Genomic DNA, 26,345 nt, shown 5'->3' on the forward strand with positions numbered 1-26,345 from the left:
GAGACTTCCTCCCCTTGTCATAGGAAAGTTCGATGTTTTAAGGGCGTCTGGCACTTTCTGTGCAAGTACAAGGCATCTAAAAAAGCATTTGCACAGGGGACCCAGCAACATTTGTCTTAGTCATTGAATCGCGTGGATTTTTTTTAAGTTGCGTGAGGTTATGTTTGCCAATGATTTATCCAAGTGCATAATATATGAATAGGACTAATGTCAATGCACTTTGGATACTTTTCGGAAATAGTTTTATCCATGGCCACGATGTTTTAAGGGCATCGGGTACTTTCCGTGCAAGTACAGGGCATCTAAAATGCATACAGTACAGTAGTCCCATGAATACAGCACGTGCACAGGGGAGCCAGCATAGATTTATCCTCATATTTGAAACATGTTTATTTTTTTCTTTCTTTCGTTGTGTGAGGTTATATTTGTCAGTAAGTTATCAAAGTGCATTATTTGAATACTGTAAATGCACCTTGTTGGATATATTTTGGAAATAGATTTTTGCCATGGCATTTGAAAGATCTGAACTGTGAATCAAGGTCAATTGCATTCAGTAATGGGTCTTAGAATATTTTGTGATGCACCAAGGGTTAGCATTTCTGAATTAGGAGTTGGCGGTTAATTCAAAATCACGTAATTCGAAGTCCGTATTTTGCGCCACAGTGGCTTCGAATTAACAAGGTTTTACTGTATAATAAAATCAAGCCAGATACGTAAGCACCGAACATGATGGCAAAATTTCTTTTTTTATCTTCCATTGAAATTTGGTCACTGGTATACTGTTTGTAGTCAGTTTCTGGAAATCTTGTACAGCGTAAATTGGGCCTCCATCGACTTTTAAAAGTTATGTTGAACTCAAGAATAAGGTTTCAAATGTATCGATTCTCAATAGTTCTCAAATGCATTATATTCAATTCTCCCATCACTAATCATAATCAAATTGGAAAGAGGAAAAATATCATCAAAACTCCAGAACTTTTGGTTATTTGTGTTTTTGAGCTCAGCACGCTCATTGCACAAGTCATTACAAGTGGGAAATGATACAAACTTTTAAAATGTAATGTTGTGCAAATAAAACAACTCCAGTTTTAATAAGATTTTAACACCCAAACGTGAACGTAAAATTCCCTGTCTTATATTAGTACCAAAACAGTAATAGGCAATACCAAGACCCCCTCATGACTATGTATGAAAGTGCAACATATGTTCTGGTCTCTATAACATAACCATATACGTTAATATTAAAATACAAAATTTGTGTTAAGGAACAATTTCAATTTCAGCTCGAAAGCCGAGTGATTATACAGTGCCCTAAGAGCAAAACCTTTATTCGGCGATACAACGGGAAAAGGAAAAAAAACATCTAACACTAGACATAATGTAGATGTTTTACAAGTGCAAACATTTGACAAAACACACAAAAGAAGAGCTGTCAAAATGCACTTTGTCTTCTTCCAATTGTTGTGGCCACTCTCTGCTTTATGATTTCCAAGGATTTCCTAAACAATACCACTCAAATGCGATGCTAAGATGGTCCCTTATGCAGGTTCACCACTGATAGCTTTTCCAGTAGAGTACTGACTTTAATTATCGCAATGACGGGACGTTGACTCCAACATCCATAGATATATATACCATAGCCATCGTTTCGTGAGATACGGTTTCTGAAATACGCTTGATCATGGATTTAGCATTGATGGACTGAAATTTCTGGAGGGTTAAACCACAAAATCCTTTCAAGGAACAGTCCAATTAGGTCTAGTGGGAGTAAGGAGAATGGTACTAATACCTGAAAAGGAATCATTAAATATTTTGTAACATGATACACAGAAACAAATAGTTTTCTTCTGGAATATATATATTTTATAAGTAAAAACATTAAATAGCTGTAGAATTAGTAACAAATATTGTAATAAATATAGAGCCATACAGCTAACAATAAATAAGAAGTCTTATAGCTACACATTTTGGATTTGCAATGCTAAAATAAGTCAGCTTACAATAATTAAGCTGAACAAAATTGAGATTATAAACAATATTACTGAAAAGAAAATTGTGTCAAGTAACAAAAATTAAAATTAGTCAAATCAGATGAGTATCTCCAGACAAAAGTCCAGTAAAGATTGAGAAGTTTCATGTAAAAACAGAAAAAAAAAAAAACAAGTACAACAGTTGTTTCATTTTAATGCTCCAGTTCTTAAAAAATTTCAGAACTGAACACCTCCACATATTCAAAGATGAGCTTACAAAAGGTAACCATTTCAAGTTAGTAATGCTTAAAAAGACAATAAAAACCTGTAAGACGAATAAAGAAGAAAGCTTTAGTGGAATATCCAAAGAAATTGATAAAACTAACAATGTCATGGCTATAACTGTTGTAGGTTAAAAAACAGAGTTAATGGTAATTGAACATCAAACATTTTAATACAAATTTAAAAAAAAGTCATTATAACTTAATTTAAGCATATCAATGTAGAAGGATTTAATTAAACTGTTATATTATATGGTGACAGACAAAAGTGTAGCCTAAAACTGTGTCCCATTTTATAACAAACAGGTTATTTGAAGTTACTACTAACAAAAGAAAGCCATTTTTACATGTACCACTGTGGTTTCAAGCATCACCAGCTAAGCAGTTGTTTGATGCCACAGTGCACATAATATTGAAATGTTAGCAGTTTCCCTAAAAACAATATTCTTTATCAAATTTCACACACACAATACATATTCAATAGTTTTATCACAGTTCGCAAAGAAAGTGCCTAATTCAAAGATTTGCTACTGCAAGTCAAAGAGGCTACATGAATTGAACAACCGTTACTGAATACTACAAGTCATTTTCTATTACAAAAATTGTCATACCAATGGACCGTACAACAAAATTATTCAGAAACAACTACCAAACTCAATTTGCTACTGAAACTCCCCTACATCAATGGAAATCAAATGGTATTTAAGTGCCTGTTCCATAACCTTGATATGCACTTCATAAGTAAAACAACATACATTAAAGCAGGGTGTATAATACAGAGACAATTTCATATCACAAATGGGGGTAGTTTCAATTCTCTAGGCCATTAATCCAGTTTAACTTGAGCAAAGGCATGTTATAAAAAGCCTCAATGTTTGGCAAGAGCTGTATTTAAGGTGATACAGCTGTTTGAAGTATTCGTAAAATAAAATATAGAAAATACTGAACTATATGAGCATTCTTGGATAAACCTGAAAGTAAATTTTCAAGAACAGGAAATCAGAAATCTCCTTAAGACTATGTTACCACTTAAACTGGAGACAGAATTCCAAGTTTACCCCCAAACATGTTTTGACAAACTAAGTAGACAGAAAAGCCTCCATATAAAAGGAATGGTATCTTGAACTAAGCACCCACCAAGAAATCTGAAAGGTCTGATCCCTTCCCCCTTAATATTGCAAAACCACTGAACACTACGACACCAGATTTTAGCTTGCTGGAACTTCTTGCTTTGGCGGAGACAAAGGGTCTGCTAATGGAGCTCCTTCAACGCATTTCCAAAGCCCATAGGTCTTTCCCACAGTAGTTTGCCATAAGCGCAAAGTACCATCTTCTGAGCCCGAAGCGTACAGTTCACCATCAGGAGAAAACCGAACACAATGAACTGGACCAAAGTGGCCTTTAAAGGATTCTGTAAGGAAAAAAAAAAAAAAAAAAAGACATATTAAAATTTGATACATAAAAAAAAAAAAAAAAGAACTGGTGAAGAGCTTTTCTTCCAAATTTCTAGGATTCCTCCAGGATTTGAAAACCAGTAGGGCCTATATTGTTTTCTACAATTCCGATTAAATCCTGTAATGAATTTTGTGATAGGTGTGTCATCAAGAAAGAACAGCAGAATTGCATTTCTGTCATCAAGAAAGGACAATAGGATTTCATTTTTGTTTGTAATATTTTGTATTCTGAGAAATGAAGAAATAAGAACTCTGGACTCTGCTGGAATATTTTTTATGTTTGTAATAAATTTTTTTTAGGGAGACATCAAGATATATGAAATTGTAAATGAACATTGCAAGATGCGAGAATTGTTTTGAAGTGGGTTTTTTTGTATGTAAATTTTATGTAATTGATCATTTAAATTTATGTCAGCAAGCATGAAGAAAAGAGACTTGGGACATTTTAACTTGAAAAATTTTTTGAAGAATTATTTGAAAATAATTTTTTGTAATTCTGTATGTCAAAATTGTATATCAAGATGTAATTTGGTAACATTTGAGAATGTAAAGGTGCTTTAGTTGTGAAACATCCTATACCGCAGGTGAGGTTATTGCTGTTGAAATAGAAATCTCGAGAAGTTGCTAACTATTTTATGTGACCATATATGGTCATGCAATTTCATTCGCTATAATAACGAGATTTCCTATTGGCGAAAAGATAGGGAATTTAGTGGAATTTGTTTCCCATTGGTGGATTGCGATTTGTCAATTTCGAGCCTTAGGCCGTTCCGCGTGCGGGAGGCGATTAGGCGGCATCTATTCCATCTGACAGTCCTCGAAAGCGGTTGTGCTCGAGGAGTTTCCCTCGGGAACTCCAGTTTTCTGCGGTAAGTGCCATTTTCATGTTATTTTCAATGTTTTCTGATTTCTTTTGACTAAATTTAATTCCTTTGCATTTCGGTATTTTCTTGAGTAATGTCATTTTCACTTTAAATTTAATGTGTCTGAGTTTACCCCAGATTCCCATCATTTGTAATTTCAAGTCTCACCTGTGTTTTTTAAAAATCAATAATCCATTCATTTGTGTTTTTGGATTTGTAATTGTATCCGTTTGTCAAATGTGTTAAGTAACAACTGCTCTATCATTTAACTTTGTTTCTTGTAATTTTTCATTTGTTATTTTTAATACAGTTGTGCTAGACTGTGATTCTTGTGAACCATTTTCTCCCACATAATGTCATACCTTCCCCATGGACCTCATAGGGTACCTGCTGCATCCACATCCTTTCTTAGTTGTCATTATTTGGCCTATGAGTTCCCAGCGAACGATTTGATTTTGCGTATTGATAGCTACCGTCTCGTTTCCAAGCTTTGATATGAAATCACTGCAACTTTGTCATTTTACTATTTCCTTTTTCGTATTATTTTTATTATTATTACTATTTTTGAATTATTATTATTATTATTATTATTATTATTATTAATAATATTACCTCATGTAGGCATAATTATCTCGATTGCGGTTACAAATTTAACAAGTGCAGCATTAGCTCACTTTTACTTTCCCACATTTTTTATTTCCTGTCTTTTACAATCTTTTTTTTGTTTTTGTTTTTTGTTGGTCCCTCAGATTCCCTATGCTCGCAATGTATTAATATCCTCAAATTTATGTTTGCAACATTTTATGTTTCCCACCATTTACATCATGTTAGGCGGTTAGAGACGGGGCAAAATGGCGTCGCAACTAACCTATAATGCTTTGAGTAACCACGGCATGACAATGAAACCGGACAGTTCATCATAGCATTCCAGCTATTCAATCCCTACTCCAAGGTACTGATTGGAACGAGCAGAGTGTACATTTAATGGAATAATGGCAGAGGAGTGTTCGCGGCTGTCTGCGACCTGGTCATTCTAACTCTGGAAGTTTGTACTGTTAGATAGGCAGTGTAGTACCATTTGTTAAAAGTAAGAAAATGTGCGGTTTTTCATTTGATCGAGTATTTCATATGATAACATTGTTTTTAATCACGACATTCCTACTGACGTTATTCTAATGGCTTATGTTGACTTCAGTTGGAAAAACCACAAAGACAGTCTTTCTGAGAATTCCATAGCGAAGCACGGGTACATCAACTAGTACAATATAAAATTAGTACTTCAATTTTATATTGTATCGATTAGGTGGATTATCTAATTATCTACAATTTATACTGTAATCAATACAGAACATGAAAATTATAAACTTTGAAGAGAGGACTAATGCAATAATGATATCATGCAATACATCAGCAGTGAGAACGGTACCAGGGCGTTCGCAGCCTACGATTAAATGTCACCACCCAGGACAGGATGTGATGAACCTGAGACCCTGGACCATGTGTTGGGTTAATGCTTCAAGGGAGATTTACAGAGAAACATGCACCATCAGAAGGTCTCTTCTTTCATTACGACGGCTCTGGAGAAGGCAAAGTGGGAGGTTCACGAGGAAGTGCAATGCCTTTCAGGAGATGGATCAATCAGGCGAATGGATATTATTGCCATCAACCATAAGGAAAAGAAATGACTCCAATTGGATCTTGCCATACGCTCTGAAGTCAACTCGGAGCAGGAATTGATGGTGAATGAGGAAAAGAGAGCCATCTACAGCCCATGTGTCCCTCACTTAAGTGAGAGCTTTAACAGAACTGTTAAGCATGGGAAGTAGGGGGACTTCTCTTCAGAACCAAGGGAACTTCGTTTAAGGACAAGAGTTCTTATCTCAAGAAGCTGGGCCTCTCATTGATAGATATATATAACACCTTTCGTTAAATATTCTGAAGGATTCGTTGACAAAATCAAATCATCGTTTATATTCTTCTTATCAGATAATAATAACTCATTATATTACATTTCTGCTGTATATTTAAAAAAATTGTATTCTGCCTTTTGTTGAGAATGAATTTAAAAAATCTGCTTCAAAACAAAGAGTGGCATATATTGCACAGGTATTTCCTTACCTATTTCAGTTCCAGTTGTGTAATCAAACTTGTACATTTTCAGATCTTCTCCACCACAAACAAAAATAGTTTTATCAGGATGAAGGGAGGCAGAATTCACCTGAGTTGGTACAGTAAATTCCCGTATTTTTTCCAGGCTAGAACAAAAAGCCACATAAAAATTAGGAATGTTGATGTAATTTCAAAATTATATTGCACTATATATCTGATAAGACAAATTACAAGGCAGCACACCAGATTCAGCCAGCATGCAAGCAATAGGACTTTTACATTAAGCTACCACTGCCAGCTAACTCTACTGTGGTGGATGCTATTCAATTCACCAAGAACGTTTTTCCTTGCTGATCTATGCCCTTTAAAAGCATAGGAGCACGAAACAAAAAATCCGACTTATGTAGCATTCACAGTGATATAGCAAACCAGTAGCAACTACAAATTATGTTCATCACAAAAGAGTCTATGATCGATTAATAATAATAAATGTTATTTACTTAACGTCCCACTAACTACTTTAACAGCTTTCGGAGACACCGAGATGCTGGAATTTTGTCCCGCAGGAGTTCTTTTACGTGCCAGTCTACCGACACGAGGCTGATGTATTTGAGCACCTTCAAATACCACCGGACTGAGCCAGGAACGAACCTGCCAAGTTAGGGTCAGAAGGCCAGCGCCTCAACCATCTTGAGCCACTCAGTCCGGCGATCATTTAATAGCCAGCATCAGCAGTTTTCTCACATTATGAAACAGCATACAGCACATCTAACTTAAATGGAAATAAAGTACAGCATATTTACTGATAAAACAAAACATTACCAACATTTCATCGCTACTATTATGGTAAAATATGCTGCATAACTTCAATTTTTCAATTTCTATCCACTGAAAAAAAAAATCAACACAACCAGCTACTGCAGGTGTTCCAACAACTGGGATTTTAGTCGTAGAGTGTATTGTGTGCACATTAGAAAGGACCAATTTAATAAGAATTTTCACACAATATTTAAAAAACACGAGTTTCAACATTACGCCGTTCATTTTTCATTATAACCACTAAATACTACACACATTTTAAAAACACTGTACTCTGTCATCCCCTTTAAACAAAATTATGCCATGGAAATACCTTATTTATACAAATATTCCCTGCATATTTTAAAAATATTTGTGGTAAGAAACTGGGGTGTGGGTTTTATTTTTATCAAGGTTGGCAACCCACTCCTGGCTCACCTACATTTCGATGATGGCATTAGTTTGCCGCTAGAAAGGAGATAAATGCTTGGTAACTGATAGGAAGTAAATGTAGGAACTATTATTAATATATATGAATCTGAATGGGGTTGCTATGATGGGAAACTTGTGGAGTTGTACGTGGGCCGAGTGTAGCCAATTCAGTGGTTTCCCCGCTAAACCTGGAGGCTTTTAATGTTAAGTTAGCGAGTGAAAATCAACAACAGTGGTTGGAGGATTCTAACTTATGAATAGCTGGAATCTAGCTGGAAACATCATTGCTTTTAAATATGATTATATTTATCAGTATAATAATGACAACTGTAAGTATGTATTACTAAGAGAGACACTATATTTTAATGCTAATGAAAATAAAAGATCTGCATAATGATGCAACATGGATTTATTATTTTGCTGGTGTAATCGTCTGTCTCACTATTTGCGGCTCTACTTCATATGACAGGGGAGCCGCTGTGTCTCAGTCAGAAACTTACTACAGTGAAAACTAATTCAAAACCGGTTAATTTGAAATACACATATTTCAAAGTGAATGCCAGTCCCCGAATTCAAATATAGGCCTTCATGTATTATTTCGATCAGTTAATTTGAAATACAGTTAATATGTGTTGATATATCTTCATTTCAGCTCACTTACACTGGTTTAGGACATCAGATTATACCATAAACACTAGCTTCCTCACACACATCCATTTATTATGAGCTGTTGACTACAACTAACTTTCACACACACAAAGCAGTTCAAACGTTCAAAGAACAAAAGCAAACAAAGATAAACCACTCCACTCAATTATCTGAGTTACTGACACATAACCTCAATGTTGTTTTCCTTAAGATATATACAAGATATGGTACACTACATTTTATTTTTATGGGAAAACCACAACATTCCAATAATATGTAATTTGAAGTTCTCATCAGGCCCCTAAACTATGTAATTCGAAATCAGTACTGTAATCTGGCTGCTGTAGAGCAGCTGATTGTAGACAACAATTAAGGACAATGAGCGACTGTCTTGTGTCCCTCTTTGTCGCGTACACACCAAAATAGTAGGTTGGTCCTACTTCAGTTTTTGAGGAATTAAAGCTTTTATTGCAGCTTCTTTGTTACTTTTTTAATTGCACTGTCAACAAGCCTTATTACTGTCATGAGGTACACGTATGGTACAGCCGTGGAGTTACTTTTGTTCAAGTTTCATGGTCTAAATTTATTTATATAGAAATCGCAAGCAGATGAAACATCGGAAACCGAGTCTTCTCACGCACCCGCTGGTTAAAAAAAAACGCAAAATATCAGCCTTATTTATTCTGGACAGTCGTCTCTACCAGCAATGCCCCAGAAAATGTTGTAATACAACATTTATTTCGACAACTTACAGAAATGTACTTACGCAGCGCACCATTGACTCGTATTTCAGAAAAGAATTACTGTTTTTCAGCGTTTGCCTAACGAGGAAGATGATATGCGTTATTGTTGGAACTGAATTTATATGTTGGCTACCATGTTAGAATAATTTTATAGTGGCCATCCTGTGATACATAGTTTTTATGAGTTTTCATTTGTTTTCGTGTGTTTTGAACATTGAGGTATCGATGGTTTCAAACCAAGTCAAATAGAATACTGTGTGTGCATTATATCAGGATGTAAATATGATTGCATCCTGGATTATAATCAACTTACAATAGTTATGAGAGTACTTTATACCATAGATAAAAGCAGGATTTATTTTTCTTCATAAATATCTGATATAAAGCACCACAGACCGGGAACAATTTGGTGGCGCACTTAACCCAATTTCTGGCCTATCAGCTGCGCATAACTCATTTTCAAAGCTCTTGCTGCGTTCCCTTTATTACTGTATTCTTTTTGTCACCGTAGACAATGCCTGTGAATTGTTTCCAGCTGTCTAATGGAATTCGCTACAATCGCACATCCTTTCTGCCGATAGCAACCAATCGACAATGGTTTTGTTGCTTTAGTTTATCTTTTCATATTTACGAAAAAGTAATCAAAATAATGGATACGTGTGTTTTAAACATTCAGGAAGAGCGGGCCAGACTATTTAGGTATGTAAATTTTAAGACTGATGAACGTTGGACTTCCTTATTATTACGCAAGTCTCTGTACCATTTACCCAAATTTTGCAGCTTCCTTTTATTCTTGTATTCTAGACTGAGAAACAAAATGGGAATTATTATCTTTCTTACAATTTCTGCTCTATTCATCTTGAGGATCACAGGTATCTGGGTTCGAGTAGCAAATATAACACTAACGTATTTTCAATTTCTTTTGCAGAAATTTGTTTAATTCGAAGGTACATAATTCAAAGTCTGATATTTTTTGGTCCTGATCACTTCAAATTATCGAGGTTTTACTGTACAGGGTCATGGTCACAGTGACCTATCGACAGGTGATGACAGCATTTACCATCTGGTATGCCACCAGCTGGCCCCTATCCTCCAGGTCACACTGTCTACAATGTCAGAGCGTCTGGAAATGGTGGAATGAGCCTATTTTGCATGTTGTATAATATGGAAATTAATGTAAACTCTGATATATTGGTCGTCATGTCATTCAATATGTGATCATGTATGTTCAACCATGTCCCTTTTTCAATAAATATAGAAGTTTGAAATTCTAGTAGGATGTGGAGAAAAACTGCAGATTTATAAGATCCATCTAACGGGACTGTGCCAAACACAGTTGGCAACTATGCGTGAGCCATGGTGTCATTCTTCTGTGCACGCCAGTTGAAATGAATCACGTGTTTGAGATGGCAAATAAAGGTACACGCTATAGGTCTTTCATGGCCAAAGAAAACCTGCAGACTATAGAAGACTCAGAAGAAATTGGAAATCGTGCAGCAGGAAGAAAACACGGCGTGGATGAGAGCTGTATTCGTGACTGGCATAAAAATAAATTATGGCTTCAGCAGACTAGTAGTAATGGCCAGGCATTTCGTGGACAGAAAGCTAAGTTTCCTGAGATTAAAGCAAGATTATGTGCATATATCGAAGAAAAGAGACAATTTGGATGTACCGTTATAAGTTAAATGTGCCAACTTAAAACCTTACAGATTGCAAACAAACTAGGTGTTACGGGATTCAAAGATAATTGCAGATGGCTTTCGCGACTATGTTTGTTATGGCTATAAGTTTCAAAGAAAAACTACCATCGTGCATAGTCATCCAATAGATTATGAAGACAAAATTGACATGGACCAGATACGAATTTTCTTCGAAATGACACCTGATTATAGTGTAAACAAAAAAGGTGTGGACAACAGCATGGTTAGAACTGTCGGAAATGAGAGGCAAAGGTGCACAGTTATGCTTTGTGTAGCTGCAGATGGAAGAAAACTGCCCCATATTTCATATTTAAACAGAAAACAATTCCAAAAATAAACGTGACAAGAAGTTTTTGTAAAAGTGCAACCAAAAGGGTGGGTAGATAATAGCCTAGTAGCAGACTGGATGAAGCAAGTTTGGCAATGGTGCCCTGGAGCGTCACTAAATCTCAGATATAAGCTTGTTTTTAGACAGTTTTTGGAGGCACACTACTCAAGAAGTTCACACTGTTTTGACAAGGGGTAGAACAGACTTATTAATAATTCCAGGAAGTCTAACATCCGTTCTCCAAGTACTTGATGTGTGCATTCACTAACCGGCCTTTTAAGGCAGCAGTGAAACCACTGTACACACGTTGGATGACAGACAGAGAGCACAAATTTATGCCTACTGGTAAAAACAAGCACCCAGAAGCGAGGCAGATTTGCAAACGGGTAAAACTTGCTTGGGATTCCATTCCTCTGCTAATGGTGGAGAAGAGTTTCAAGACGTGGGATCCCTAATTCACTGAATAGAAATGAGGACAATGTGCTGTGGGAGGGGGACCATGGTGACGAGGAGGAGGATTGTGATTCTGCCAGTGATGATGAACGCTAAGAATATTACAGGTAAGGGAGCATCAATGTACAGTATATTTTACACTGTGTATTTCCGCACAATTTTAAGATACACAGGTACAGTACAGTTTTTATATTGCAGGATGCCAAACGCTGTTGCTACACTCATAGTATAATGTTGTGTTTACGTTTTTTGTTGTGTGTGACTCCTGCACTTTGCTCATTCATGTACTGCTTATACTTTTTATTTGCTAATTTATATACTGTTTATATTTTTTATTTAAGCCTTTATAACTTATTCCAATAAAGTTAAAAAAAAATCACTTTCCAACCAGAGATTAAAGTAGGAGTACACAAAATCACGCGATTTTGACCACTTCACACTTCTTTTGTCCGCTCAGTAAATAGTCCATTTCTAAATTTCGTATAATTGTAACAAGTTGTTTACGACAGTTTGAAGTATGAAAGATTGTGTGCAAAAATAATATTCGGCTACTATTCTAAGTTTCTAGTGAAATCTTTAACATTCAATACCTGCTTGCGGAAATTCCCGTTTATCTGCTAGCTATACCAATTGCGATCATGAACGCACAACCTTGATTCTGTTTGCTGAAATGGTTATGCACAGAGTGGTTCCTACACATTAAAGACAAAGAGAGGGAAACCTCTGAAAAGGAGAGAAGACTGTTGTGTTAAATGTATTTAATAAGTTTATGGAAACATGACGGTATAATTAATAACTCAAAACTAATATCCAAGTTTGCCGGTGTGTGTGTTTTAAGCGTTTACATTGCACGAAAAGAATTATCTACCACCGGTCGAGTAATACTTGAGTAAATAGAGACCGCGCATTAGGTGAGTTTTAGACGTAGTGTGTGATGAATTTATAAGTAATTTAGGAGAGGATTCTAGTGATGCAACAGACAACAAATCTTCCAATCTAACGGGAATCAAGCCTATTGCAAGTTCACATTAATGTAATAGTCACATAAATAAGCCTCAGCCTACTTGTTAATTTTAATTGCAAATATATTTTATAGCAGTGATAATGTATTTTTATCATCTGAAATATGTTCAGGCAAATTTATACATTCATATTTGCGTAAAGACCATGTGGACATTGCGGAGTGATATGAACTGTTTGTTTATGCCTACATTACTATTTTGATGGAAGGAATTTTAGTTCATTTAATTTTTTTCAAAACGATCCCTTCCTAAACTTAGAGTGCGGGGATTATTAGCGTAAAAATGGTAATTGTTATCCTTCGTGGAAAGTGAACTGCCTGGTCAATACAACTGTCTGCAGCCATTAAACTTTTTGTTTTCTGTCTTTATTGCATACTGAAATCCATTCAATTATTTAGGACAATTTTTTTGTTAAAACAAAATTACAATTTTAAGGAAAAAATTTAGGGTATGTCCATTATGTAAATAAATGCAGTATTATGTAGAAGCTCCTTATTTGCTTTATAATTCAAGCACTACACATAAAATTGTCAAATAAGAGATTTGTAATAATACTGTTCATTTCAACCTAACCCTACTTTTTTTTTCAATGATCTTCATATTTCTGAAAATATTTAACTTCTGATTTCACTTATGTCATTATTATTATTATTGTTTCTGATGAGGCCTGCTAAGGACCAACCACATGCCAATTTCAATTAAGTTCTTCATACTTTGTTGTTTTCTCTTTCGTTCCTTCCAATATTCATTAGGCCTATTATTATTATTATTATTATTATTATTATTATTATTACAAAGACAATTGGTATTTTGAACACAGCAAGTACAATTTTAGCATTTATGAACTTGACAAAAACATCAAAAGCACATGAATGGTTTGTTAAGGCATTCCTCACAGCAAGTTGTCACCTGCTTTGTATTCATGTCAGCATCTTCCTATATGCTACTTTCTAGCCAAGCTTTAGAGCAACATATGCATAGTTTGGTTCTTCCATCTATGATGACCAGAGAGTGTGTGCACGTCTCTTCCTAGACTGACTACAGGTTCCAACTTTGGTCCAGACTTCTCTTGTCCTCTTGAAACTACAGTAAGTGGCTTTTTTTTTTTTTTTTTTTTTTTTGCAATGTCATGGCATGGAGTATTCAAGGATTAACCACGGCTGTTCCAATGATAACTTCTAGGTCAACTTTACCATTTTAATTTTTTCCACAGACCTTAATGATAGAAGACATTTGGTCACCAAAATCGACTTCCCATTTTAGCCCCGTTATAATCAGACAGAGAGAGGCTTCCCGAGAGGTTCACTTTCTTTTTCTTTCCAGAGCCAACTAGAGAGTCACTATGGTTTGGCAGTGTTAAAAGCATAAGAACAGGTCGCTTCTCATATGAAATTAGTGCCATTTTTCCCCATACTGATGAATCCTCAATTCATAAAATATAAGATGTTTCCACCTAATCAACACTACAATATAAAAAATATACTTTTATATTTCAAGTGACAGTACTACTTTCAGCATTATATATATGCCATCTTCAACTGAATATGATTGTAATCTTAAATTTTTAAATAATACTCTTCACTTGATGAAGATCACAATCATCTTAAAATGTGCTCTTCATGATATTTTCTTTTTTAGACTTGCTGTGCATCAATTATTTTTGTATACGATATGTTATCTTGGATAATACTTCTTATCTGATTACCCTCCAGGGTCGGTTTTTCCCTCAGACTCAGTGAGGGATCCCACCTCTACCGCCTCAAGGGCAGTGTCCTGGAGCTTCAGACTCTGGGTCGGGGGATACAACTGAGGAGGATGACCAGTACCTCGCCTGGGCGGCCTCACTTGCTATGCTGAACAGGGGCCTAGCGGGGGGATGGGAAGATTGGAAGGGATAGACAAGGTAGAGAAGGAAGCGGCCGTGGCCTTACGTTAGGTACCATCCCGGCATTTGCCTGGAGAAGTGGGAAACCACGGAAAACCACTTTGAGGACGGCTGAGGTGGGAATCCCACCTCTACTCAGTTGACCTTCTGAGGCTGAGTGGACCCCGTTCCAGCCTTCGTACCACTTTTCAAATTTCGTGACAGAGCTGGGAATCAAACCCGGGCCTCCAGGGGTGGCAGCTAATCACACTAACCACTACACCCCAGAGCGGACATCTTGGCTAATACATAGGATAGTAATCTGATAAACTGACTCGCTAGTTGTGTTATAGTATCATAAAGTCTGATTACGAGGGAACATCCTTGTTCACTATGGTAGATGTTGATTTGTAGAACTGTGAATTAGAGGATTGTTAATACTATATCAACTGCAAGTTATGCTTTCAGTTGAAAGCAGTGATACCTGAAAAAGGAGAAGACTGATGTTGAAGAATGCTGTGTAAAATCTAAATTTAAAATAAAGATTGTGCGGTGAACATTAAGTTTTTAATTTACTCCCTCGATTCCTTGTAGGCCTGCTTTCAGTGGCTTAGTTAGAGGTGCACTAAGTGCTGTCAGTCGTTTGGAACGAGCTTTTGCTTGGAGTGCAGGAGGCACAGGGAGGTGGGGAAAGAAGGAGGGGCTGCAGGCCAAAGAAACTGGAAAGCGTGTCTGTGGTGTTGATTAGCAAACTTATTAGAATAAAAATTTGCAGCATTATATAACATGTTTGTTTTATCTGTTACTTCATACTGCAATTAGGATTGGTATATTGATCTAAATGTATGAAATATTCCTCAATGATACTGAACATGGTACCTATCTTTTGGTCTAATTTTTAGAATTTTTAGATCTTGTGCAACTGGGAGTGCAATTTCTAGATCCTAATGGGTGGGTAGGAGATAGGGATCTGCGCTCAGATGGCCTTCACTTAAACCACAGTGGTACATATGAGTTAGGAAAGTTGTTTAGAAGGGTTATAGGGAGGTATATTCAGGGAAACAGGATGTGCTAGGGAGCAGTGTTAAGGGAACAGGGAACTGGAAATCAAGTAGGGATGACATAAAACTGTTAGTGCTCAACTGTAGAAGTATTGTAAAGAAAGAAATAGAATTAAGTAATTTAATAGATATATACTTACCAGATATTGTAATAGGAGTTGAATCATGGCTAAGAAATGATATAATGGATGCAGAAATTTTCTCACGGAACTGGAGGGTGTATCGTAGAGATAGGATAGGAATGGTAGGAGGGGGAGTATTCATTCTCGTGAAAGACGAATTCGTAAGCTGCGAAAAAGTTAAAGACGACAAGCAAGAAATTCTAGGGATAAGGCTCATTTCTAAAGATAATAGGCAACTAGATGTCTTTGGAGTGTACAGACCGGGAAAGGGTAGCGCAGATGCAGATTCAGAATTATTTGATAAGAAAATCAGTTATGTGGGAAACAATAAGGAACGGAACATGATCGAAGCGGGTGATCTCAATTTACCAAATGTCAATTGGGAATGTAATGCGAACGACAGGAAGCATGACCAACAAATGGCAAATAAGTTAATATGGGAAGGGCACCTGATTCAGAAAGTGATGGAACCAACTAGAGGGAAGAATATTCTGGATGTGGTGCTGGTAAAACGTGATGAGCTCTATAAAGAAACCGAAGTAATAGATGGTATTAGTGATCACGAAGCTGTTTTTGTGGTAATTAAAAATAAATGTGAAAGGAAGAGATTAAAATTAGGACTGTTAGGCAGTACCATATGGCTGATAAAACAGGCATGAGGGAGTTTTGAATAAGTAACTATGATCGGTGGAAAACGGTAAATAAAAATGTAAACAGACTCTGGGATGGGTTTAAAGAAATTGTTGAGGAATGTGAAAATAGGTTTGTACCTACAAAGGTGGTAAGGAATGGTAAAGATCTACTATAATATAACAGGGAAATAAAGAGACTAAGAAGGAGGTGCAGGTTGGAAAGAAATAGTTAGAAATGGCTGTGGAAGTAAGGAGAAATTGAAGGAACTTACTAGGAAATTGAATCTAGCAAAGAAGTCAGCTAAGGACAACATGATGGTAAGCATAATTGGTGGCCACACTAATTTTAGTGAAAAATGGAAGGGTATGTATAGGTACTTTAAGGCAGAAACAGGTTCCAAGAAGCACATTCCAGGAATAATTAATGAACAAGGGGAGTGTGTATGCGAGGATCTTCCAAAGGCAGAAGTATTCAGTCAGCAGTATGTAAAGATTGTTGGTTACAAGGATAATGTCCAGATAGAGGAGGTGACTAATACTAAAGAAATATTAAATTTTACCTATGACAGCAATGACATTTACAGTAAGATATAAAAGTTGAAAACTAGAAAAGCAGCTGGAATTGATTAGGTTTCAGGGGATATACTAAAGACAATGGGTAGGGATATAGTACCATATCTGAAGTACTTGTTTGATTTTTGTTTGCATGAAGGAACTTTACCAAATGAATGGAGAGTTGCAATAGTAGCCCCTGTATATAAAGGAAAGGGTGATAGACATAAAGCTGAAAATTACAGGCCAGTCAGTTTGACATGCGTTGTATGTAAGCTTTGGGAAAGCATTCTTTCTGATTATATAAGATATGTTTGCAAAATTAATAAATGGTTTGATAGAAGGCAGTTTGGGTTTAGGAAAGGTTATTCCACTGAAGCCCAACTTGTAGGATTCCAGCAAGATATAGCAGATATCCTGGATTCAAGAGGTCAATTGGACTGTATCGTGATTGACCTGTCTAAGGCTCACTAATTTACTTTAAACAGACAAGTAATATGTGAAAGAGCTTCAGTGCAGCTCAAAAAAAAATCAAGTGATTTTCATGGGCAGGCAGTAATAATTAATGTAACAATGGAAATAATCTAAATACTAATAATAATTGCTGTACGTCCCACTAACTACTTTCATGGTTTTCGTAGACGTCGCAGTGCCGGAATGTAGTCCCGCAGGAGTTCTGTTATGTGCCAGTAAATCTACAGACATGAGGCTGACATACGTAAACACCTTCAAATATACCACCGGACTGAGCCAGGATAGAATCTCCCAAGTTGGGGTCAAAAGGCCAACGCCTCAATTGTCTGGGCCACCCAAGCCTGGCAGGAAATAACCTAATGTTTGTCTTTTCTTTTTTGACAAGTTGCTTTACGTTGCAGCAACCGACAGGTAAGGAAGGAGCTAGGAGTGGGAAGGAAGCAGCTGTGGCCTTAATGAAGGTACAGCACCAGCATTTGCCTCGTGTAAAAATGGGAAACCTCGGAAAATCATCTTCAGGGCTGCCGACAGTGGAGTTTGAACCCACTATCTCCCAAATACTGGGTGGTATGAATAAACATGAGTAGTTAGTATATACTCAACATTTCTGAGTATATACTACACTTCTGAGTATATACTACACTTCTGAGTATATACTACACTTCATAAGAATAAAGTTCATGAGAATGTACTCACCAGCTGAGTATATACTCATGTCATGGAGATGGTGTAGTATAAACTCACAACTATAACAGCCTGAGAGTAGATTCTCGTTTGTGGTATGAATAAAACAGTGCATTCTCAGATTGATGAGTATAATCTCAGTCTGTTTTGAGTAGGGCTGCCGTGTGTCTCAAGTATGAGGATTTACTGATTTATTGCTCTTAAAAAGTATTATGTAAATGGCTAAGTTTATTAATAATGTGGGACCTGTTTCCAGGAGGGACATGGGCATGTGAATTCTAAGAATCTTGAGTCTGCACCATTTTTCAAAACTGAATTTATTTGGACAAGGAAAACAAGAGGTGCTATTTAGAATATAGTTAGGCCTACATTAAATGCATTTTTAAGACTGTTAGGTCACCCTGGATTTTAATGTGGCATAAAGGACTTCGTATCCAACAAAAACTGAGTTAAACTTATTGTTGAGGTTATGTCCCTATTTTGTGACCTAAGCTGCAGTGTGAATTGCATTTCCTCAAAATAATATAAAAATTGCTGTTACCAAACCAGAGCGGCAGAAAGTATAAGTTAATTATCCAGCAGCAACGGCTGTTCTTGACTGCCTGCACTCATGTTAGGCCTACATATTATGGTGGCGAGTCCATAAACAAGAAAGGTAATAAATATATTTTCGTTCGGGATCTTTATGATCACCGAGAATGCCAGGCATATGATTCATTTGGAACACTCAGTACACAGACCTATACATAAGATACAAATTTCTTTTTTACTCTCATTTTCATATTAGGCCTATTTATCTACCGAGCGAGTTCGTTACACGGTTTGTGTCACATATAGTTAAATCCTGAATTCAGGATATAGGGGTTCGATCCCAACTGTCGGCATCTCGGCATCTCTGTGGCTTATTTTCTCACTTGGCAAATCCTGGGGCTGTACCTTACGGCCACTTTCCTATCCCAAGTTCGCCGTAAGACCTTTTGTGATGGTGCGACATAAAACAAATAACAATAAATATAATTAATTTATTCTTTTGTTCCTCCTGCACATTACTTGTAGTTTGGTTTGAGTTAGGCCTAATCCCAAAGCCTCAAACATATCCTTCCAAGATTTATTAAAATTATGATGAGTATAGCCCACAAAGAAGGAAGATACCGGTAATGAAAGTATTAACATGCATGTGTGGTTAAATCCACACATTTGTTTCACTCTAATTTTCGTGTTGTTCATCATTTGAGTAATCGTAAACGTTTCTACATTCTGCCCACGTATGGCTTGTATTTTGGTTTAAATTATTTCAAAGCTTGGGATATTATGCTAATGAGGAAAAACTATGAAACTGTTAACGTACCGTAGGCTTCATGCTTTAAAATTACATATTTTATCACACACTCATTTTCGTATTATTTATCTTTCACGTTATCGCACCCGTTTCTACCTTCTACAGTAGCAGTGCATTGCTTATAATTCGTTTTAAACGGACTCTGGAACGTCGGACCTTAAGAACAGAAGATAATATTCCCGCAAAATGTTATTGGCAGAATATTTGCTATTGGTATGAGTAAAATACAGCTTGCTGTGCATGCAGACGGTATGGAAATTGAATCTCAGTAGTTGAGGTTATGTAAGATGACAATCTTACGCAGCATGAGTACCTACTCAATTTCAAATGATCCACATGGCGGTGCGCTTGAGTACCTACTACATCGAAGGAGAACCTTCTTATTCTTACCAAATGGAGTACATACTACTTGGGCTGAGAATATACTCCTACCAAGTGCTACTCATGAGTGTATACTTTGAGTAAGAACTCTCAAGTTTTATTCATACCACCCACTGGATACTGGCCGCACTTAAGCAACTGCAGCTATTAAGCTCATTGAACTTAATGCTGAGTATAATAATTTTCAGACCTTCTGTGACTGGAAGTAAACCTTTCTTGTATAGCTACAAGAACAGTTTTGGGAAGAAAATATGAAGTCTAGCTACTGCAATTACAAACTTCAGTATGATGTACTATAATTAGAGTTCGTTGTTTATAGCATTTAAAAATCAGAGATTTAGTGTTTTGATTTTCAAATTTAGCATTTTGTAGCATCTAAATTTCTCAAATTTAGCGTTTTGTAGCAAAATGGTTAAAAATAGGCATAATTTGCTAATTGAAACCGACTTTCAACCTATTAGGTCGTGTTGCGTACATTTAGTACGTGTTGAAGAGATGTTAAGTACAGAACAAAAATTGCTAACCGAACACCAGTGGGATCCGAGCCCACAACCTTTGAATTCACTATAGAAAATAAGACAAACATCAACATAAGACTGCAAGAAGTATAATAATAATGTTATTTGTTTTATGTCCCACTAACTACTTTTTAAGGTCTTCGGAGACGCCGAGGTGCCGGAATTTAGTCCCGCAGGAGTTCTTTTACGTGCCAGTAAATCTACCGACACGGGGCTGTTGTATTTGAGCACCTTCAAATACCACCGGACTGAGCCAGGATCGAACCTGCCAAGTTGGGGTTAGAAGGCCAGCGCCTTAACCGTCTAAGCTACTCAGCCCGGCTGCAAGAAGTATTAACACACACACACGAATATGCCTATTTACAAATTTACAAACAATTTCAAAGTGAAAAATACTATTCTGAACGTATTTATTTATCACAATACAACACACTTACAAGGAACAGGAATTTCAATGATGATTGAAGTACAACATGCCAATTGTTTAAATGGTGTTCTCCTTCATTCGAGACTGCCTATCAGTTACAATTATTTTGTACTTGCTAAAATAATTCTACATCAACACCGTTCGTGGAGGCCCAAATGCACACCAGTGCTGCCGAGGCAAGGGAAGGACTGCAAAACATTTCTTTTTTTCCTTCAACTCTTTGATTGCAAAGTCAGTACATCAATACAGGCCTATCTGTATCGCTTACATAAAAATGTCCCGATATGTGACTCGGCATTCTGTTTGATCGCCACTTCGCTTCTACCCATGGCTACCAGACATTAAAATAAATCGCCACCGTACTTTAAAACAGGAACTACTGCTCAACACCAATGTCAAGAATAACCGACTATGATCAAGCGTCAACACAAAGAGAATGAATGTGTGCACTTGAAAGTGCATTTGCTGTTTGATTGATTGTTCTTTGCAGTGCTCTTTGGCCAGTGAAAGATATTCCACACATTGAATGATTTAATCCTTTGGCCCATCATTACTTGTGAAAAGAAATACTCCCTTGCATACCATTTATGTATTTTTGTCACTTGAACATAAATTTGACTAATCACATACATAAGAATACACAGAGCAAAGTGAGCTTTTAAATCATCTATAGTTACAGGAAACTAATGTTTTTGTTCGTAAGTATTACTGGTTTCAAGGGAAGCAGATAAATGAGCAAGAAATATAGAGGCATAGGCATTGGTTTCCTTAGTAACGTGATCCCAGAGCTGTGGGGTTAGAAATTCATTCCCTACTTCCATTTCTTTCGGATTATTTCCCAACCCTCTCCTCACTATAGAGTGAATTTCAGAAACTGGTTTGAATGTTACAGAAACAGGCTTATTGTCAACAATATCGTAATTCCAAGTATAATTTTACTAGACTTTTCACCTGCTCTTGTTGCATTCTGGTTTTGTCACGTAGTTTCAATTGGCACTATCATCTCGGAACTGAAATCAGAATCACTTTCATCACTGTCAGTTGAAGAATAAGAAGTATTTTCGCTCTCCAGAGAATCATTTCTACTTTCAACATCACTATTTTCAAGCCAATTACGAATAACCTCATCTATGCCGCACTTGGATGCCGCCATGATTGTTTACAACGAGCAGCAAACTGAGGTGCTTTTTATTTTCCATACTTCAGCTTAGAGTTACTATGTACAAAGAGAAAATAGCATCAGGTATCATCTGACATCAATCAGGTAGGCTGCAAAACAAACAGAATAAATCTCTCTGATCAGCTAACCGTGATAATGAATTTATAAATGTTCCATGCACTGTCCGTCAAAGTATGTTACCGCCTTACGATCGCAATGGGCGCCGTAATAATTCTTTCTCCTGAAATAACAACATATCTTATTTTTAAGAAAAAATGAAAAAAAAATATTTAGGTTTATTTCGTATAAAACCGAGAGTTTTGCATCTATTTCGCATAAATTGCATAATTTCGCATTTTATCGCTAATTCAAAATCGCTAAAAACCACTTGTACGGGTCATATAAGATGAAGGCACATACACTGACAAAGTTGCGACGTATTTCGCATTTATCCCAAATGCTAAAAATCACAAACTCTAACTATAATAAACAACAATTTATCCTTCTTAAAATATATCACAGTTACAATCTTTACCTTTGTGCATCCCAGAAGCTCACTATGTTACCATGAGTTACTGTCAAGGTTGTACCATCCCGTGACACTTCCAAACTGCTTGGTATTGCATTAAATTCCAACTTTTGGACTTCCTGCAATCAGAAAAGAATGAAAATTTCATTTTTCTTAATCCAAACAGCTAAAACACAACTAAAAGGTGTATAATAATTTTGATGACTTAAGTTATCACTTTTAAAAAAATATTTCCCATTGGAACTAAGCATATATATACTATTAGGATAATGTACATAGATTTTAATTATAGGCTCATATGCGTTTCAGCATTCCGTCTGTAAGCATTTGCGAATAAACCAAACAGTTCCAAAATTCTGTATCAGGAATCAGTATTTCGGTCCCATCCGCTTCCATGCCTCGTACCTAAAACTCAATAACCAACGACTTCAATCACCATCTAGAACTTCCTCTTATCTTACTAGACAAACTATCCTCCATTACATGACTCTTCCATTGATGCCAATTTACACACAATTTCATACATGTTCACGCCTTAGTTAACCTTCGTCTTATTATTACAGATACCCTTCTGCCACTACTCTCAGCTAACTGTGTTAGCAATCATTCTCTCTACATTCACATATGTTACCTCTAGCCAAACATAACACACTCACAGTCCACCCAGCTTTCAGTTCTGAAGTACAAAGTTGGCATAGAGGAGTGTAGAAACAGGTATGTACCTTTAAAGGTAGAGGATAAGGACCCAGGTATATTATAACAGGGAAATAAAAAGATTAAGGAGGAGGTGCAAGTTAGAAAAAAAAGACTTGGGAATCATTATGGGAGTAAGGAGATATTGAAGAATTTCCTAGGAAATTGAATTTAGCAAAAGAAAATCAGCTAAGTATAACATGATGGCAAATATAATCAGCAGCCAGAGGAATTTTAGGGAACAATGGAAGGGTACATATAGATACCTTAAGACAGAAACAGGTTCTAGGAAGGACATTCCAGGGATCATTAAACAAGAAGTGTATAAGGTATGTGAGGACTTATAGAAAGAAGTATGCAGTCAGAAGTATGTAAAGGTAGTTGGATATAAGGTTAATGTCCAGGTAGAGGTGGTGACTAACACTGGTGAATTACTGAAATTTACCTATGATAAGGTGAAAGCTAGAAAAGCAGCTGGGGTTGATAATATTTCTGGGGATATACTTAAGGCAAATGGTTGGGATATAGTGCCCTATCTGAAATATTTGATTCCTGTTTGAATGAAGGAGCAATACCAGATGAATGGAGAGTTGCAATAGCAGCCCCACTGTACAATGGAAAGGGGGGAAAAACAAAGCGTTACAGACCACTCAGCTTAACGTGTTTTGTAAGCCATAGAAAAGCATTCTTCCTGATTATATTAGATATGTTTGTGAAATTGAGGCAATGGGGTGCAATAAGCACTTAAATTTGACTTAAGTTGTTTTTCTGGCTAATGCACTTCTATAATCTGCAATGTGTTCAACTATCCTCCAAATATTATTTCATTATGTCAATGCTAAATGGCAGAAGCTAGCTAGCATTATATACAGCTGTGTAACAAGTTGCTGTTCTGGTGAATGGCTGGATCGACTTAAGCGCTTCGATGTGGTGGTATTGCACGTGAACGGCAAGTGTTTTCTTATGACTGTTGTGTGGTTTTTTGGTATTGTTATTCTGTAAAAATGTATGATCAGGAGGCAGATGATGGTAAAGTGAGAATTTAAATGAAGGAACAGACTTGCAAATGCAGAATAAAGGAAAGAAGAGATTACTACAGCAAGACACTTGGAAACGTATACAGAACAAAGCCAAGAGGAATTTGGCAATAGCTTATGAGTTCCAGGGGGAAAAAATGTTTCCAAGAAAGTATTTACTGTAGTCGTGTTGAAAATTCTTGCAAGAGAAACAGCCATATACTTTTCCCAAAGAGGGGCAGAAAGATATTTTTTAATTTAATCGGTTTTTAGAACTGGAAGATAAGGTCGTGCGGAACACTTTCGTTTGTAGCCTCAATGATAAGAAAATTGTCTCAAAAAGCTCCACCCCACTGGCAAGAACAGAGGATATACAGGGGCACAGTACTTGCATAATGATGAAAGGAAAGAGGTCTGCAAGGGGTTGTTCTTGAAAAGTCTTCAAGTCATTGCAAATGAAGACTGTTTTTAATTCTTTTCCTCAAATCAGGAGTTGCAACTCAAATCTTAAGAACCAAACTTCAGCGCCAACGTATATAGGCCAAACAAAATGTAATTTCCATATCAGATATAAAGAACACAAAAATATAACATACAATCAGCATTCAGCCTTCGGAGAGACTCACACCATTTCACAGACATCAGCACAGATCAAAAAATTTTACACACTGAATCCCACAGGAGGATATTCTGATGCAAAACATCTGAAATGTGAGTTAGGATATTCTTATCTGTACTAAACTCATTTTATCACTAAAAATAATGTCTTACAAGATAATCCTTAATTCAATTCCGCACTTTTATTTCATCAAAATCATTACTAATTCCCCCACCCCCTCCCTTTCCTACGTAGCAACCACGAATACAGCAGGGGACTGACTTCAGTCCAAACGTAGTCACTGGCGGTAATGGACGATTTAGCAGTTTAGGTTGAGTAAAGAAAACTTTCTCAAAGTTACTAAGGTGACAGTGGAGACTACCGGTACTACAATCACAATTTTTCTCTCTTATTCATAAGATCACCAATTTACAATCACTGACAAGTTTACTCAATGTAAACAATATTCTACGCATATTTGCACGATTTAAAATGAATTGTTTAACAATAAGAAGTGATACATTTACAGATTTATATTTCTGTGTTAGGTTACTTGCAAGTTATTTATAATTGTTGCGAGTGACCTGTGTTTAGTTGAGAACTGAGTTACTTCTTTATTGTCTCCTAACTCGCGTAGTGCTGATAATATTTTGGTTAGGAACTAGAGATGGGAATTACATATTGTAACATGATACTGTATCCTACTCCATCAGTGTAAGTTGTTCCAGAAATATTGTGATCCACCGGATACTCTGTGCAGATGCAAGCGAATATTTTTTAACAGTTACAGATATTCCTTAGTTACTCAAAGTATTGTATTAGGCTTACAGGTGGTGATACATACAGAAGCGTAGTTCCTCTAAACTGTTACGCGTAGTCTTTCCACTTTCATGCTGTATTGTGGACAGCGAGCTAAAGACCCAATAAAATTTATGTGGACAAAAACTCGATTACAGGAAAACCGCTTCCTAGACACACGTTTTAAGAATGCACAAAATAATAAATATTAATAATAAAAATAATTTTTAAAATTCAACTGGTTAATGCAGTCCTCATTAATGTACATGGTACTCAAGTATCAGATCCTGAAAAACCATCGTGACATCACGTGTATCTGTCTCTCTTGAAACTTTGTCATTGCAACCGGCCAGGCAGTGCAGCAACAGCTGTTATCATAATTTTTACCAGTACAAAAGAAAAGGAGTGGTTATAGAGAAAAAGACACTGGACAAGCCACTTACACAGTTGTTTACTGCATATTTCCAACTTTTTTCCCCATGGCGAAAGACAACGGTTTTGGAAAACGTATTTCCAGAGCTAGTTGATACACAGTTTGGGTCATGTAGCTGTTGGCTTGTATTCAGGAAATGGTGAGTTATAACCCTACTGTCGGCAACCCTAAGATGGTTTTCGGTGGTTTCCAATGTACGCAACAAGCTGTTCGTCAGTTGAGGGCACCGTCGCTTCCGTCCTAATCCTGTCCTATCCCACTGTC

General features: G+C 36.5%; 1 protein-coding gene across 1 annotated transcript in view; it reads right to left on the bottom strand.

Annotated features, from left to right (window-relative positions):
* Nucleotides 1–1,840: 1,840 nt before the first annotated feature.
* wmd (serine-threonine kinase receptor-associated protein wmd) overlaps nt 1,841–26,345 on the bottom strand; it is a 58,979-nt gene continuing 34,474 nt past the window's right edge. The window contains exons 4-6 of the mRNA XM_067149142.2: nt 22,550–22,662; nt 6,687–6,823; nt 1,841–3,662 (exon numbers count right to left, since the gene is read on the bottom strand). Of these exons, the coding sequence (XP_067005243.1) occupies nt 3,460–3,662; nt 6,687–6,823; nt 22,550–22,662 (453 nt within the window). The 3' untranslated portion in view covers nt 1,841–3,459. The remainder of the gene's footprint in view (nt 3,663–6,686; nt 6,824–22,549; nt 22,663–26,345) is intronic.

The sequence above is a fragment of the Anabrus simplex genome, chromosome 6 (genome assembly GCF_040414725.1).
Source record: "Anabrus simplex isolate iqAnaSimp1 chromosome 6, ASM4041472v1, whole genome shotgun sequence".
In the NCBI taxonomy this organism is placed as follows: domain Eukaryota; kingdom Metazoa; phylum Arthropoda; class Insecta; order Orthoptera; family Tettigoniidae; genus Anabrus; species Anabrus simplex.